The 16264-nt window shown below is 37.4% G+C and overlaps 1 protein-coding gene across 2 annotated transcripts in view; it reads right to left on the bottom strand.

The window, feature by feature from the left end:
• The window catches only part of ECT2L (epithelial cell transforming 2 like), a 112409-nt gene that overhangs the window by 31950 nt on the left and 64195 nt on the right, over positions 1 to 16264 (bottom strand). For both annotated transcript variants that reach the window (XM_074187693.1, XM_074187694.1), the window contains 2 exons: positions 5763 to 5891; positions 1949 to 2041 (listed from right to left, as the gene is read on the bottom strand). In XM_074187693.1, the coding sequence (XP_074043794.1) occupies positions 1949 to 2041; positions 5763 to 5891 (222 nt within the window). The remainder of the gene's footprint in view (positions 1 to 1948; positions 2042 to 5762; positions 5892 to 16264) is intronic.

Raw genomic sequence — 16264 nt, 5'->3', positions numbered from 1 at the left:
CAGGTTTTTTTTTTTTTTTAAAGGTAGATAATGCAACCCCCCCAGAGATAACAGAATAAAAGTTCCTTAAAAGAGGGGACCGACAGTCTGACATTCAAGGGTGAAATCAGAGATTCCATACATGCCTATTTGTTCTCTTCATCCAGATCCCATTCAGAGACCTTAAAGGTCATCTGATTCAGTCCCGTATTTTACAGGTGATCGATGAGGCCCTGGAGAGATAAAATAACTTGCCCCAGGTTGCAAAGGCTACATCTTGTTACCAGTGAGTGGCTGATGAACTTCCCTCTTACTGACCCCACCTCACATAACACAGCTAGTTGTGCCCAGTACACTCAGAGGCATTCAGAGGAAAAGAGAATGGGAAGTGGGTTTATGATACCCATCTCCTGTGCCATTGACCACAGATGGCCTCCTAGCTAACTGTTCTAGGTTAGATGGCAGCTTCCCCTCTCCAAATGCAGAAAGTCTTGAGAGAGGGCAAGCATTGTCCTTGCCCTAAATGTAACATGGCTTTGCAGGTTCCCAGACAAAAGGTGGGGATAGGTGATGGAGGCAGGGTGATTTTAGGGTTGGAGAATTTTGCTGATAAATGCAGCCAAAGAGTTCTTTCAATCACAAATTAGAGATTGAAACATTTTCTTGGGCCTGTAAGTAAATGTAAGAATATGGCTCATTTGTTTTTGACTCTGTCTTTGATTTATTTTGAATTATATCTGTTATATAGATAAATTATAGGCATAAACTTAAACTTTCATATGTTGCTAACAATAATTTATATAGCACTTTAAGTTTTGCAGATCACTTTGTATATAAGCCTCACAAACAATTCTGGTAGTATATTATCATCTCATTTAAGTGATGAAGAAACTTCGGCTAAGAAAGGTTAACTTGCTCAGGTCTTGCTCATGGTCTGTTCATATCTGAGGCAGAATTTCAACTCAAGTCCACCTAACTCCAACTCCTTGAGAAGTGATACTCTTTGATAATGATTAATATTTTGGAAAGTCTTCATCTAGGATAATCAAATCAAACTTGTCAGATATTTCTTGATGCTAACATACAAAGAAGGCTTCATATTTATATTCAATTAAGCTCTCGGCCATTCTGTGCTCATGGGCAGGGCAATACACCAGGTACAGGAAACACAGAGGGAAAAATAAAATGATCCCCTCTTTTAAGGGACTTGTATTCTGTTATCTCTGGGGGGTTGCCTTATCTACCTTTAAAAAAAAACCTGGGCAGTTAGCTAGTCCAGTGGATAGAGCAGCAGTTCAGGAGGGCCTAAATTCAAATTTGACTTCATATACTTGCTAGTTGTGATTCTGAGCAAATCACTTCAGCCTGATTGCCTCCCCCAAAAAACAAACCAAAAACCCCAACCCTGGTTGGTGTAAGCTTATGCCCTGGTTTTATGACATAGTACTCTATCAAGGAAGAAAATAATCCTGTCCATACTAGAAGTCACTCTATCCATGTAGTGCTAATATAATGACTTCATTTCTACTGATTTCTCCTTAGGATCTAATCAGGGGAAGTTTGATAAGGTTGCTATATTGAATTAAAATGAATTGTGATTTCAACATCAAACAAACTTAAGATCCATTTATTTTTGGTTAAAATCTAAATGGAGAAAGAAGATTAATACAATAGGTAGACCTGGGTTCAAATCCTATCTCTAACACATTCAGACTGTGGGCCCTTAGTAGGTCCAGGTAACTGTACAGCTTTGCAAGCTGTGCTGGTAGAGATGGGATCTCCCTGATTTCAAATACCTCCCTGCTGTCTGAACCTGCCTAGATAAGAAGAGCTAAACTAATTATACCAGCCCTAGCTAGTTGCCATTTAAGTTATCGATCTGTTCTTTCTCTGTGAATGCTCGATTATGAGACTTTTCCAAAGAAGTTGGGTGAGATGGGTGGAGAATCAGCACCTTATCCAAACTTACTGTGTTGGTAGGATCCAGTTGCTATCCCCATGGGCGAGCTAAACATTGTTCCAGTCAACCGAGACAGCTGGGAAAGGACTTTTGTGCCTGCCTCTGCAAAGTCAGAAGGACTTCTATTAGTTTACAGCCTCTGTCAGGGAACAATTAAATATTACCAAGAAAGTACAGTGAGCAGGCCAAGATAGTCCATTAATACCACTCTTTCTCAATCCAGCTATCATTAGGAAGCTGAGACCAAGAGTTTTCATAGAGTTATCCTTAAAGGCTGAACACAAACACTTCGTTTCTCTGTTTCTACTCTAATGAGTCAAAGCATATTTATCTCCACATTTTTCTCCCAAGAGGATATGTTTGTTTTAAATGCTAGAAAAGTGAAGTAGATTTATTTTCAAACTAGCTACAGAAATGAGACATTTAAAATGGTCCTAAGTTTAAATGTCACAAAATCCAAACAGGTCAATTTAAATTATAAGCAAGTGTTAGGGTTGAGTGCCATCTATGGTCACAGTTTTGCAATATATTTCCTTCCCCAGGGTATAACTGAATATCTTTGAATTTGAGATAATTACAATTGCATACTCTAAGAGATTTGATTATCACTCTTTCTATTAATGCTCTACTAATCAATGTTCTAATTGCCTGCAATTAGCAACTGGAATTAGCAACTAGTGTGAAGATGGACTCCTTCACTCCTTTCTTTAATCTAAATGTCCTTTAGTCAGACCTATAGCTTTTATTTCTTCATAAGACCTTTCAGTCCAGAAAATGTTTTCTAAAAGTTAATTATGTCTGATAAAATTCTATTGGTCAAGTAAAATTTGGATGGACTCCACTCACATTTACAAAAACCTCTTGTCTTTTCTATTTCTCCTCCTCTGATTACCCTGTGAGGAAAAAAAAGCCTCTAAATGCAGGTAATAAACTAATAAACCCAAGTGTTTCCCCAAAGTTTTCCAAGAAAACAAACAAAAACTGAATAGAATAAAAAGAGAGACAGTGTAATCTGTTTATTTTAGGGCTGATGCTTAGCTTTTAGTGGATCTGGCCAGAATTACTATAAATATTCTACCTTTGTAGGTCATGGATGATATACATTTAACAGGTTTTCCCCTGCCTTTTGGAGTATGTGAAACTATCTTCTGTCATAGTAGACTGAGTGTCCATTGAGAAAAGTTAGTGATGTGTTTCACATGTGGTAGAAGAAGATGGTGCTTCCAGTTCAGGGAACTCTTTGGAAGAGGCTTTCAAGAAGACAAGATGTATCTACAGGAAGGGAGTGGAGAAAGGAGAACTTTCCCTCACCTCAGCCTACTGAACCAGCCAGATTCCTCTGGGACCCCAGTCTTTAAGTATATCATAGATTCAATTAGCTAGATTTGTACCAATGATCCCTAGTTGCTTGTTCCTTGTGACCTTGTGAACATCAAAAAGTCCTGGAAGGCCTCTAGGTACAGGTGGCAAGGACAGTGTTTACCAGGGCAGTTTTGAAGAAGTAGCATTGTGGGATTGGACTTGTGACAAGAAAAGTACTTGCAATGTTGATCAGACCCTTGGGAAAAAGATCCCACTAGATATTTGACTAGATCATGCTAAACGAAGGTGAAATGTTAACTAGCTAATGAGCAATCTTGTCAAAATGTTTGTGCCCCAAAAAGGCTTAAGTAAGAGCACTCCAACCGACCATACCACCAGGGATAATTTATTGTTTTGTGTTCTAATCATCCTATGTTTCTTTATGCTAAATATTTCCTTTTCTGTGTAGGAGTAAATTACCTGTTCTGTACTTTATTCATTTTTCTCTAGGTTTAATTTGAAAAATATCCCCCCCCGTTGATGAAAAGAAACCTTGGACTTCAAGTTTTTATATTTCTATATTTAGCCACACTATTAAGTAGCAGCTATCCCCAGAATAGTTAGGGTGGGGAGTAAAGAGCCAATGAAACTCAGAATTAGAAAGTCTGTTTTCCCCTACTGAGAATGAGATAATTCAGAGCAGTGTACCCAGGGATAACTGTGATGACAAGTAAAAGACAGGGATTAGAGCAAGTTGTCATTTCCTAAGGTCTCAGCCAGCAGTGTCAGTCACTATACTAAAAACAAATCTTTAAATGGTCAGGTTTGTGACTTTTGGGTAAAATGGCTACATAATTGAAAGCAGACTGCCTAGCTCTCAGAGGCATTCCAGCAAAAACTTCACAATAGTACGGGGTCAAATAATGATCAAGAATAAAAAACGAAAAACTGTCATAAGTAACTTATCCAACTCAGAACTCTATTAAAAAAATCAACTCCGAACCCCAACAGGCAATAAATATGAAAGAGGTCCCACCAGCAAAGCCAAGACCAGCACAAACAAACAAGATAGAAGTTTCCTAGCATAGTTAGAAATTGGGTTAGAGGCACCTGCAGCCTTCAAGACTTGATGTTTGGAGTCAGCAAGAACAGGCTCCCAGGAGGAAGTTCTAGGGTGCTTGGGAACCCCATAATGTGGGAAGTAAAGAGGAGCATAATACTCAATCCAGAATTGAAACCTTAGGTTTGGGGTACTACTATAAATTAGAGATATCCCAAGATCCAACCCAAGAGAAGAAGGACACTCTACAATTGTAAACAAAGACTCAAAGAAAAAAGATGGATTTTCCATAAGGATAATATGAGTAGCTAGAGTAAGTGAAGCAAGTAATTAAAAATTAAAATAAAAGCTCTGGAGAAAATAATTGGGAGATTAAATAGTGTTGAAAAGAAAAATGGTAAAACTTACCTTTCAGGTAATTAGAAGAAAATTAGAAGATAACAAACAAAAATCAATGACTCCATGCAAAAACAAAAAAAAAAATTAGAACAAAATCTTGTGTGATTGAAATATTTTTTGAAATTTCTTTCAAATTTTTATGATAGTTGTAAGTTCACATTTCTGAGGGTCAACAAATGGGGATTTGTATTATGCTGTTACATGCTATTATTATCTCTTACATATTATTGCTATTGTTTTGGTTCAATCCAAATCTAGGATACAGTCTCTATGGCAAATTTGGTAAGACTTGTCTGGGGTGGGAATGGAAGACTGTAACCTTCATGGAAAAAGGGTAGGCAAGGTGGTACTTGTTGCTTTTATCAATACCCTCTCCTACTTCACACCTCTGTTGAGGAAATTGTGTGCTTCAGTGATTAGAAGAAAATATATATGCTTGAGGCTTCTTTATAGCCTACAAGTTTTTATTTTCTCTCAGTCATTACTGAGAACGATATTTTCTACTTAGTCTGCAATCCAAATAACTCAGCATTAACAGTGTATGGAGGAAGAAAAAGAAAATGTCCAATGAGTAATGACTTGACCTCAAACCAGGGTTGCAACTAGTGTACAGTGAATAGGTCTTTGTTTCAGGAAACCAAGGGGAGTGGAGGGGGGCATTTTCCATGCATTGACTACCAACCTAAAGATTCAACTCATGATCCTCCCTTGGCTTGCAGAGCTACACTCAGACTTTTGTTGCCAAAACCCCATCTTCAGGAGCTTTGACCTCTTTTATTCTGTTTTTTTTCCCTTAACAAATCTTTAGGTTACCATAGTCTGACTTTGTGAAAGAAATGAAGACCTCCCAATACAACCACTCATGCATGCATGATTAGATCATCCTCTCTATCTTTCTATCACTGTACTCTCACTCCCTGACATTATTTCTCATGTGACCTGTTTTTACCCCAATTGAAGGAATTTCTAATTATGGCTCTACTTGGGGTTAACTTCAAAAATTATCATTGCATATTGGGACTAGGACTGATGTATTCTAATTAAAACTTGGCAAAGGCTGACCTGATGCTGCCAGAGGGACAAAGATATCAACATGGCCCCCTTCTTCTTGAGTAGCCACACAGCTTCCAAGTTTCTCCCAAAACTCTCGTACCTCAGGAGTCAGTAAATTTTCAACACCAATTGAATAGCCTGATTAAAAAAAAACAGATACAATTTCAGAGTCAAGAGGTTTTTTGGTCTGTTTGTTTGCTTGCTTTGTCATATGGGGAAGAAACAACTTTATCACATCATTGAAAATCACTTTACAAATCTCACTCTACAGGAAATGCATCAAGCTAATCATTGCCAAAATATATGGGTCATATTAACACATCAATCATTTATTCACTCAATAAATATTCAGTCAACATTTGTTAAGCACCTATTCTGTTCAGATTAGGGACAGAGGTTACATATACTGCTTACAAAGTTCAAGGACCAGTGTCCTTGGAGTTTTCAAATTACTAGGAAGACACAGAGATAGCTCCACTAAAATAAATTGATTTAAGATTTCATCATATGTGAGTACAGAGCACAGGCCATCAAGGGAAAGGTCAATGAGATTATACCCTGGCTAGTTGATTCTCTGTGAATATCCATGGATTTCATCAACTTGGATGTTACTTTCTTTTTTTTTTTAAGGTTTTTGCAAGGCAAATGGAGTTAAGTGGCTTGCCCAAGGCCACACAGCTAGGTAATTATTAAGTGTGTGAGATCGGATTTGAACCCAGGTACTCCTGACTCCACACTCGGTGCTTTATCCACTGTGCCACCCCTGGATGTGACTTTCAATGATGTTATTCCCATCCACTCATGCCTGACTATCCTGCATGACTCTTGTCCTTTTCATATATATATATATATATATATATATATATATACTCTTTATTTTCTTTTTTTTTTAATATTACAAAATCTATGAGTTGGGAAGGACCTCAGCACTCCTTTTGTAGAATTCATGATGGAATATTTACAGTAACCTATGTACCTGACAAGCGGTCATTCAGTTGATGCTGAGACCTGACTTCAAGGAAGGGAAATCCATCATCTCTTTAAGGCAAACCATTCAATTTTTTTTACAATTCTAATTGTTAGTAAGTTTTTTTTCTGATAACACGCCTAAATTAAATTCTTTACAACTTCAACTCATTCCTCTGATTCTGTCCTCTGTAATCAAATAGAACAAATTTAACCATTACTTCTCAAGACAGCCCTTCAACTACTTGAATATAGGAATCATTCCTCCTTAATGAAATTATAACAAGATAAGTGAAGTTATTAATTGCTTTGACTTGGGGATGGATGAAGGAGAGAGACAGATGGAAAGAGACAGACAAATATAGATGTTGTAGCTAGCTCTCTCTAAAATCTGAGAGACAAATGTTAAGTTTTCAGTGTGAACATTTATATTTTGACCAGAAAATATTAGAAACAAATTAGGAATTGATTTATTCATATTGTTGATTATCTAGACTTAAGTAATGGAGGAAATATTAGTAATGCAGATTAAACCTGAAGGTGGGTTGTGCATTCATTTTTCTCCTCAGAAAGCTGATTGTTAAATATTTATCAGGATAACTAAATCTTAATGATAACTATGAGGTAAAATTTGCACCTTGTATTGAAACCTCTAGTTCCACTTGTTTGTTGTCTAAAGTTTAGATAATTGTGTATAGACAACAGAGGTCATGGTTTTACTATTGATTCTATTCTTGGGTTTTAACTTCTGTGAATCTCTTGATCTTTCTTCTTTGAGACCACTTCCTATGATGACTACCTTTGATGTCATACACACACACACACACACACAGGCCCTACCTATCTCCCCTTTCCCATCCTTTTTAGTTTAAAGCTCTTTTGATTAGATTTTTCAAGATACCTTTTCTTATCATGTGCTTCTCCATTGCCCTCCATGTTACACTCATTTTAAATTCTTTATTGTCCCATAATTCACAATCCTATATTATAAGTAGAATATAGGTATTAGAAAGGTGGGCCTTTATTTTCTAGGAGAAGGTAAGAGTTTAGTTGTTTGATCAATTTATTGTCTGATTGCACTGTCAAGATTTTATTTAAACTAATGTATATAGTCTTCTATGTGTAGCACATACTAATGCATAGTTTACTTCTTTGGGTTATATAACTACATCATAATCTGAATAATAGATATTCACTGCCTTTTTGTTAGAGGGATGATCAGTCAAAACTTTTTTTAGGGGTTTTATTTATTTATTTTTAAAAGATTTTTATTTATTTTGAGTTTTAAAATTTTTCCCTTAATCTTACCCTCCCTCTCCCCAACACCCCACAGAAGGCAATTTATCAGTCTTTATATTGTTTCCATGGAATACATTGATCCAAATTGAGTGCGATGAGAGAGAAATCATATCCTTAAGGAAGAAACATATAAGAGATAGCAAGATCAGACAATAAGATATCAGTTTTTTCCCCCTAAATTAAAGGTAACGCTTGGTCTTTGTTCAAACTCCACAGTTCTTTCTCTGGATACAGATGGTATTCTCTATTGCAGAGAGCCCCAAATTGTCCAATTGTTGCACCAATGGAATGAGCGAGTCCATCAAGGTTGATCATCACCCCCATGTTACTGTTAGGATGTACAGTGTTTTTCTGGTTCTGCTTATCTCACTCAGCATCAGTTCATGCAAATCCCTCCAGGCTTCCTTGAATTCGCATCCCTCCTGGTTTCTAATAGAACAATAATGTTCCATAATGCTAAGCCATTCCCCAATTGAAGGACTTTTACTTGATTTCCAATTCTTTGCCACCACAAAGAGGGCTGCTATGAATATTTTTGTACAAGTGATGTTTTTACCCTTTTTCATCATCTCTTTAGGGTATATACCCAGTAGTGGTATTGCTGGATCAAGGGTATGCACATTTTTGTTGCCTTTTGGGTGTAGTTCCAAATTTCTCTCCAGAAAGGTTGGATGAATTCACAGCTCCACCAACAATGTAATAGTGTCCCAGATTTCCCACAACCCTTCCAACAATGATCATTGTCCTTTCTGGTCATATTGGCCAGTCTGAGAGGTGTGAGGTGATACCTCAGAGAAGCTTTAATTTACATTTCTCTAATAAATAATGATTTAGAGCAATTTTTCATATGACTATGGATTGCTTTGATCTCCTCATCTGTAAATTGCCTTTGCATATCCTTTAACCATTTCAGACAAAACTTTTTTGATTGCTTATCAATCTCTTTCAGGAAGTTCTACAATGTTCCAGGCTTTGATGCAACCAGAATATCATCTACAAACAGGTCTACAAAAGGACTTGTTCCAGTTAAAGGGAATCCTTCCTCCCTGTGGACTCTGGGCAGGATTTCCTCCAAGACAGTGGAAAATACCTTTGGTATTTATGATTTTATGACTCACCTGATATCGATGATCAGTGAGTTGTCAAACAAGGTTATCTCTGTTATTATATCTTTCAAGGAATTTCGCATAATTTTGATTTATGTAGGGAAGATACCATGTAGGAAGAGAGTCTTTAAGGCAGATTTTACTCCACCAAATGCTTTTAAAAAATAATTAATCTTGTCTTCTCTAAATCTTTCATTTAATTAAATGATAGTAAAGAGAGGGTTTGAATATCCCTTGAGAAAGCCTACCTGTCCTCCACTCTGTATTCTAATCAAGCATGCCCTAGATATATTTATTGAGATGATTCTCATAAACATTTTTTAGAGATGGAAAAGAAGATATATAGGTCAGAAGTTACCAATATTTGGTTACCTTTTTCACTATTAATAAGGAATGAGTTGCTTTTCTATGCCTTTGGTATCTTTCCTTCCTTCATATTACCTTTTCTGTTGCCCTCACTATTATATCATCTCCAACACATGTATATTAATTATAATCCAGTTATTTCCCCCAACTTTGTTCTCTTTAGTGACATTTATATCTCTTTTATAAGAACTTTGGGGAATGTCATGTTTTAAATTATTTTTTCATAAATTTTTTCATAATCTTTTATCATTTTTCTTTTATTTTTTTGCCTTCCTCTCATTTTCATTTTTAAATGACTTCAGGGTGATTAGGGATAACTGGAATCAGGATTTTATCTTGTGCTTCTGGAGTTAACATTATTTCAAAGGCCTATGAGTAGACTAGGTATGAAGAGATTTTGCTAATCTGAAAAAATTATGAGGAGAAATTTTCTTTCCCATGAGAAACTTTAGGTGGAACAATGGAAAGAAAACACCTGCTCAACTTGTATTACTTGTTCTCCAAATATTCTAATCATGACCTGGTCATTGTCTTCACTAAACATTCATCAGTCTCCTAAGTTTGTACCACCCTTTCACAGGTGACTTTGTGTGCTTTCATTTGAGTTTTGTCATGTCTAAAGATTTTATAATTTCAGCCTTGCTCTAACTCAAGGAGGAGTTGTTTTTTTCATGGTTTTAAAATTCTATGTATGTGTTTGAAATGTTTTTTCCCTTATAGCTTTAAGTTATAAAGAAAAATGCCTTTGTTAAGCCAACATGGTAGAATTCTGAATCAATTCTTCAACCCTTTTTAGGATCTCTAATCAAGTTTTTAAAAAAATATTTTACTTTCCACTGCTTCTCTTTTATTTATGTAAAAATATTGCTCACAATTTTCTACCATCCTTCTCCACAAAATTTTAGAGATGAGTTTGTATTCTAAGCATCGTGACCTTTGGGAGGCAGTGTGGTATAATATAAAAGCCCCAACTCTGAAGTCAGAGGACCTAGGGTGAAGTCTTGATTCTGATGCTTAACACCTATACTGTTGGACAAGTCACCTTACCTTCCTTGGCTTCAATAGATATGTTAAATTAGTTTAAATTACAAGGGAAATGGGAAATTGGGAAGGAGGGAAATCATTGCAGACAGTTTCTCTGATAAAGATCTCATAACTTAGATATACTAGGAATTGAAACTTATTTATAAAACCCAGAGCCATTCCCCAAAAGGATAAATAGTAAAAGGATATATGAACAGGCAGTATTGAAAGGGAAAAAAAATTCTAAATCTCTCAAAAACCAAATGAAAAATACTCTAACCCATTAAATAGAAATATGTGAATTAAAGGAACTCATACCTATCAGAGAAAAATGACAAATATTGAAGAGGTCTATGGGAAAACAGGTACATTGATGCATTCTATTGGTGGAACTGAGAATTCTACCAGTTATTCTAGAAAGCAGTGTGGAACTATGCCCCAAAGTTATGGGTAAGTACTCTTTGATTCAACTATACCACTAATAAAACTAAACCCCCAAAGAGATCAAAGAAAGAAGAAAAGGGTATATATGTATAAAAAACTATTAATGGGGCAGCTAGGTGGCATAGTGGATAAAGCACCAGCCCTGGTGTCAGGAGTACCTGGGTTCAAATCCGGTCTCAGACACTTAATAAATACTTAGCTGTGTGGCCTTGGGCAAGCCACTTAACCCCATTTGCCTTACAAAAAAAACCCTAAAAAAAAACTATTAATAGCAGATTTTTTTTCCTAGTAGCTAAAAACTGGAAACTAAGGGAATGTCCTATTAAGGAATGGCTAAAAAAATTATGTGGAGACCTATATCAACTGGTGAAAGCAAGTTGAGTAGAACTAGGAGCACAATTTATACAATGCTAACATTATTTATTTATTTTTTTAAATTTAATATTTATTCTCATTTTGTACAATTAATGTTATTTTTACATTAGTAAAATATTCTTGTTTAAGAGTGAATGAGATACCCCCCATAAATATAGACTTGCTTCAGTGATAAAGTAAAGGGGAGAGAAAAAAATTAAAATTAAAAAAAAATAATAGTAATAATTGTAGGTATGGCCAGGTGGAGCAATGGACAGAGCACCAGCCCTGGAGCCACAAGCACTGGAGCCCACATCTGGCCCCGTATACCCAACAATCACCCAGCCGTGTGATATGCAAACCACCCGAACCCCACTGCCCTGCAAAAACCAAAAAGAAAAAAAAAAGAAAAAAAGACCCAAAATAAAATAAAATAGTAATAATAGTAGGGGTGGCTGGGTGGTAGACAGAGCATTGGCCCTTGAGCCAGGAGCACCCAGGGCCAAATCCGGCCTCAGACACCCAAGGATCACCCTGCTATGTGGCCCCAGGCAGGCCACCCAGTCCCATTTGCCCTGGAACCCCCCCAAAAAATAGTAATAAAAGATGTGCTTGAGTTTTTGTTCCAACACCAACAACTCTGTTGTGGGTGGATCACATTCTTTATGATAAGTCCATCACAAAAGTTACTTCCATATTTTTCCAGCGTTGCCATTGCTGATCGCAACTCCCTCCTTTCTTATTTCTCCACTACCATGTACTATATTTTCTCTCTCCTTTCACTCTGACTCTGCTGTAGGGTAGCTGAGTGGTGCAGCAGACAGATCCCTGGCCCTGGGGCCAAGAGGCCCCAAGCCCCCACACCACCCCTTAGGCCCAGAATCCACCTGGCCCTGTGGTCCCAGACAGGCCATCCAATCCCAGCCCCTTGCACTAAGTGAAAAAGAAAATGTGTTATATCTGACCACTCTCCCCCCATGGTCCAACCTCTCCTCCATCACTCACATCCCCCCCTTCCTCCTGTCCCCCCCTCCTTCTTACTCCAAATGCCTATACCCCATTGAGTATATATGCTGTTTCCTCTCCTAGCCACCTCTGATAAGGGCGAAGATTCCCTTGTTCCCCCTTGCCTTCCCCCTTCCATATCATTGCAATAGCTCATTATAATAAAGAAAAATCTTATTATATGAAATATCTTGGCCTATTCCCCCTCTCCTTTTTCTTTCTCCCATTACATTTCCTTTTTTTACTATTGACTCCATTTTTACACCATATTTTATGTTTGAATTCAGCTTTCTCCTGTGCTTCAACTATAAAAGCTCCCTCTACCTGCTCTATTAACTGAGAAGGTTTGTATGAGTATTATCAGTGTCACTTTTCTATGCAGGAACACATGCAGTTCATCATCATTAAGTCCCTCATATTTTCCCCTTCTCCTCCAATCTCTATGCTTCACCCTAGTCCTGTATCTGAAGATCAAACCTTCTGTTCAGCTCTGGCCATTCCAAAAGGAATCTTTGAAATTCCCCTGGTTCATTGAAAGTCCATCTTTTTCCCTGGAAGAGGACATTCAGCCTTGCTGGGTAGTTCATTCTTGGCTGCATTCTAAGCTCTTTTGCCTTCTGGTATATTGTATTCCAAGCCCTACAAGCTTCCAATGTAGCTGCTGCTAAGTCCTGTGTGATCCTGACTACAGCTCCACGATATTTGAACTGTGTCCTTCTGGCTGCTTGTAGTATTTTCTCTTTGACTTGGGAGTTCTAGAACTTGGCTATGATATTCCTAGGGGTTGGTCTTTTGGGATCTCTTTCTCAGGGGGATTGGTGGATTCTCTCCATTTCTATTTTGCCCTCTGCTTCTAGGATATCAGAGCAATTTTCCTGCAGTAATTCTTTGAAAATGATGTCAAGGTTCTTTTCCTGATCATGACTTTCAGGTATTCCAATAATTTTTAAATTATCTTTCCTAAGTCTGTTTTCCATATCAGTTGTTTTTTTCAACAAGATATTTCACATTTTCTTCTAATTTTTCATTTTTTTGGTTTTGAAGTATTGATTCCTGATTTCTGTTAAATTCATCAATCTCCCTGAATTCTATTCTTTGTCTGAAGGATTTGTTCTCCTCAGAGAGTTTTCTTATCTCTTTTTCCATCTGACCCATTGTGATTTTTAAAGCATTCTTCTCCATAACTTTTTGAACTGTTTCATCCATTTGACCTAAGCTGTTTTTTAGCATGCTATTTTCTTCAGCATTTTTTTGGATTTCCTTGACTAGGCTGTTGACTTCATTTTCATGTTTTTCCTGCATCTCTCTCATTTCTTTTCCCAGTTTTTCTTCTAACTCTCTCATTTGATTTTCAAAGCCTTTTTTAATCTCTGTCATAGCCTGAGCCCAATTTTTGTTTTTCTTGGAGTCTTTAGATGTAGGAGTTTGTGCTTCCTCATCTTCATACTGAATATTTTGATCCTTCTTGGGCTCATTTGCAAAATATTTCTCAATTGTGTTCCTCTTTTTTCTCTGCTTGCTCATTTTTTCCAGCCTGTGCCTGTTTTGGGGGTTCTTCCTGAGCTTTTGGGACACTCCCACAAGGGTCTCAGTGTGTGAGGCTCTGTCCTCCCTCCTGGTCTGTGAATGACCATATGCGCCCCCTCTGCCACAGGGCTGAGGTGGGGGGGGGCCTGCTGTTCTATGGGGGGCCTAGACTGCAATCAGAATCTGAATGTGGTCAGAGCCCCAGAGTCCTATTCCAGGGGCAGAGGACAGAGCTGGGTAGTCTCTCTCTTTTCACTCCCCTCCCTCAGTTCAATGGACTCATGTCCTGGGGGCTCCTGCGGCTCCTCCTGCTTCTGTTTCCTGGATCTGGAATGCAGGGAGCACAGGCAGCTTGCTGTGTGCCCTGAGGGCTCTACTCCATGTGCTCACTCTGACAGAGGTCCCCCGCTGGTCCCCCACTTCGTGCCCCATGCTCCCCAGGCACAGGTCAGGAAACTCCCCCGCTGCTGTGAGCCGTGGCTTCCAGCACCCTGGGGCTGCCTCCGGGAGGTTGAAGTTCTTTTGCTCTGGCGGGCCACCCCTCTGACCCCAGGGAGCAGAGCCTTTCTGCTCTTTTCCAGGTTACCTTGAGTAGGAGCAGTGCCTCATTGGGTCCCTCTATGGGTTCTGTCTCTCGAAAATTTAGTTAAAGTCCTTAGTTTCAAAGATTTATGAGAGAGCTCCTAGGACACCCTCCACTCTTGTCGCCATCTTGGCTCCCGATAACATTATTTAGAAACAAAATTTTGAAACACTCAAGAACTCTTTTGAATAAATACCAAACTATAAATCTTTAGAGGCTTAAAGATAAAATATGTCACTTTCCCCCTGTCAAAGAAGGATGAACTTAGAATGCAGAGAGAAACACATAAATTTTCAGTCCTGGTCAGTTTGGATATTTGTTTTGCTAGAATATATATGAATATGATGCATTTTTTATTTTGCTTTTATTCCATGATGGCATGGTGGATAGATTATTGATCCATGTAAAAAACATTCTTTTTAAGTGAACATATTGGATCACATGGCCTTTCAAGCTCTTTCTAACCTCAGATCTAAGCATGAACCTCTTCACTTGGAAAGGAAGTAAAATGTTTGCTGTCCAACATGCTTTTTAGACTTTTTTGGTCTCCTGGCAACAGGAAATTGATTTGTCAGTTAAACTTTCTATAAAAAATTTTTTCGATATTTAAATATAATTTTTTTCTATTATCCCCATGTTTCATTTTCAATAACTTGTTTCAATGCATTAGGATTAGTTCATATCTATTGAATATTATATTTTTCATTTTTATTCATTCTTCTTTATTTGTACTAATTTTGATCTTGCTTTAAGAAGTTAGTGGTCTGACTACATACAAAGAGCTGATGCAGGAATGATTCTCAGTTCTCATTGCTGGGGCCTACTCATTCTTTTCTTGCACATATTCATGATACAGAAATATAATCAAAGTATATACTGATTTAATTTGAAGGATCTTACTGAGTTTTGGGGTTGAGGTTTCTCTGCTTCTGCATCTTATATAGCAGATGCTGGTGTATAAACCAAAATTATTTTCATGGTGGCCTTTTTACAAATACTTATCACGGCAGAAATGTGGTTTAGAACAACATCTCATACCTTATATACCAATTTAGACATAGAAACTATTATAAGCAAACTAGGAGATCAAGGAATAGTTTACCTGTCAGATATATGGAAATGAAAGCAGTTTATGGACCAAGGAAGAGATGGAAAACATCATTAAAAACAAACTAGATAATTTGGACTTCATTAAATTAGCTTTTTCACAGACAAAATCACTGCAACCAAGATCAAAATAGATGTAGTAAATTAGGAAACAATTTTTACAACTAGTATTTCTAACAAAGGACTCATTTCTGAAATATATAGAGAACTGAGTCAAAGTTATAAAAAAAAACCAAGTCATTCTCCAATTGACAAATGGTCAAAGGATATGCAAAGGTAATTTACAGATGAGGAAATCAAAGCTATCCATAGTCATATGAAAAAGTGCTTTAAATTGCAACTTATTAGAAAAATGCAAATTAAATCATCTCTGAGGTACCACTTCACACCCTTCAGATTGGCCAATATGACCAGAAAAGACAATGATCAATGTTGGAAGGGATGTGGGAAATCGGGGACACTAGTTCATTGTTGGTAGAGCTGTGAACTCATCCAAACTTTCTGGAGAGCAATTTGGAATTACGCTCAAAGGGCAACAAAAATGTGCATACCCTTTGATCCAGCAATACCACTTGGTATATGTACATTATAGAACACTATTATTCTATTAGAAACTAGAAAGGATGGGAATTCAGGGAAGCCTGAAAGGATTTGCATGAACTGATGCTGAGTGAGATGAGCAGAACCAAAAGAATACTGTACACCCTAACAGCCACATGGGGGTGATGATC

This window comes from Macrotis lagotis, chromosome 5, assembly GCF_037893015.1.
Source record: "Macrotis lagotis isolate mMagLag1 chromosome 5, bilby.v1.9.chrom.fasta, whole genome shotgun sequence".
In the NCBI taxonomy this organism is placed as follows: Eukaryota; Metazoa; Chordata; class Mammalia; order Peramelemorphia; family Peramelidae; genus Macrotis; species Macrotis lagotis.
This window is presented reverse-complemented; position numbering and strand designations above follow the sequence as displayed.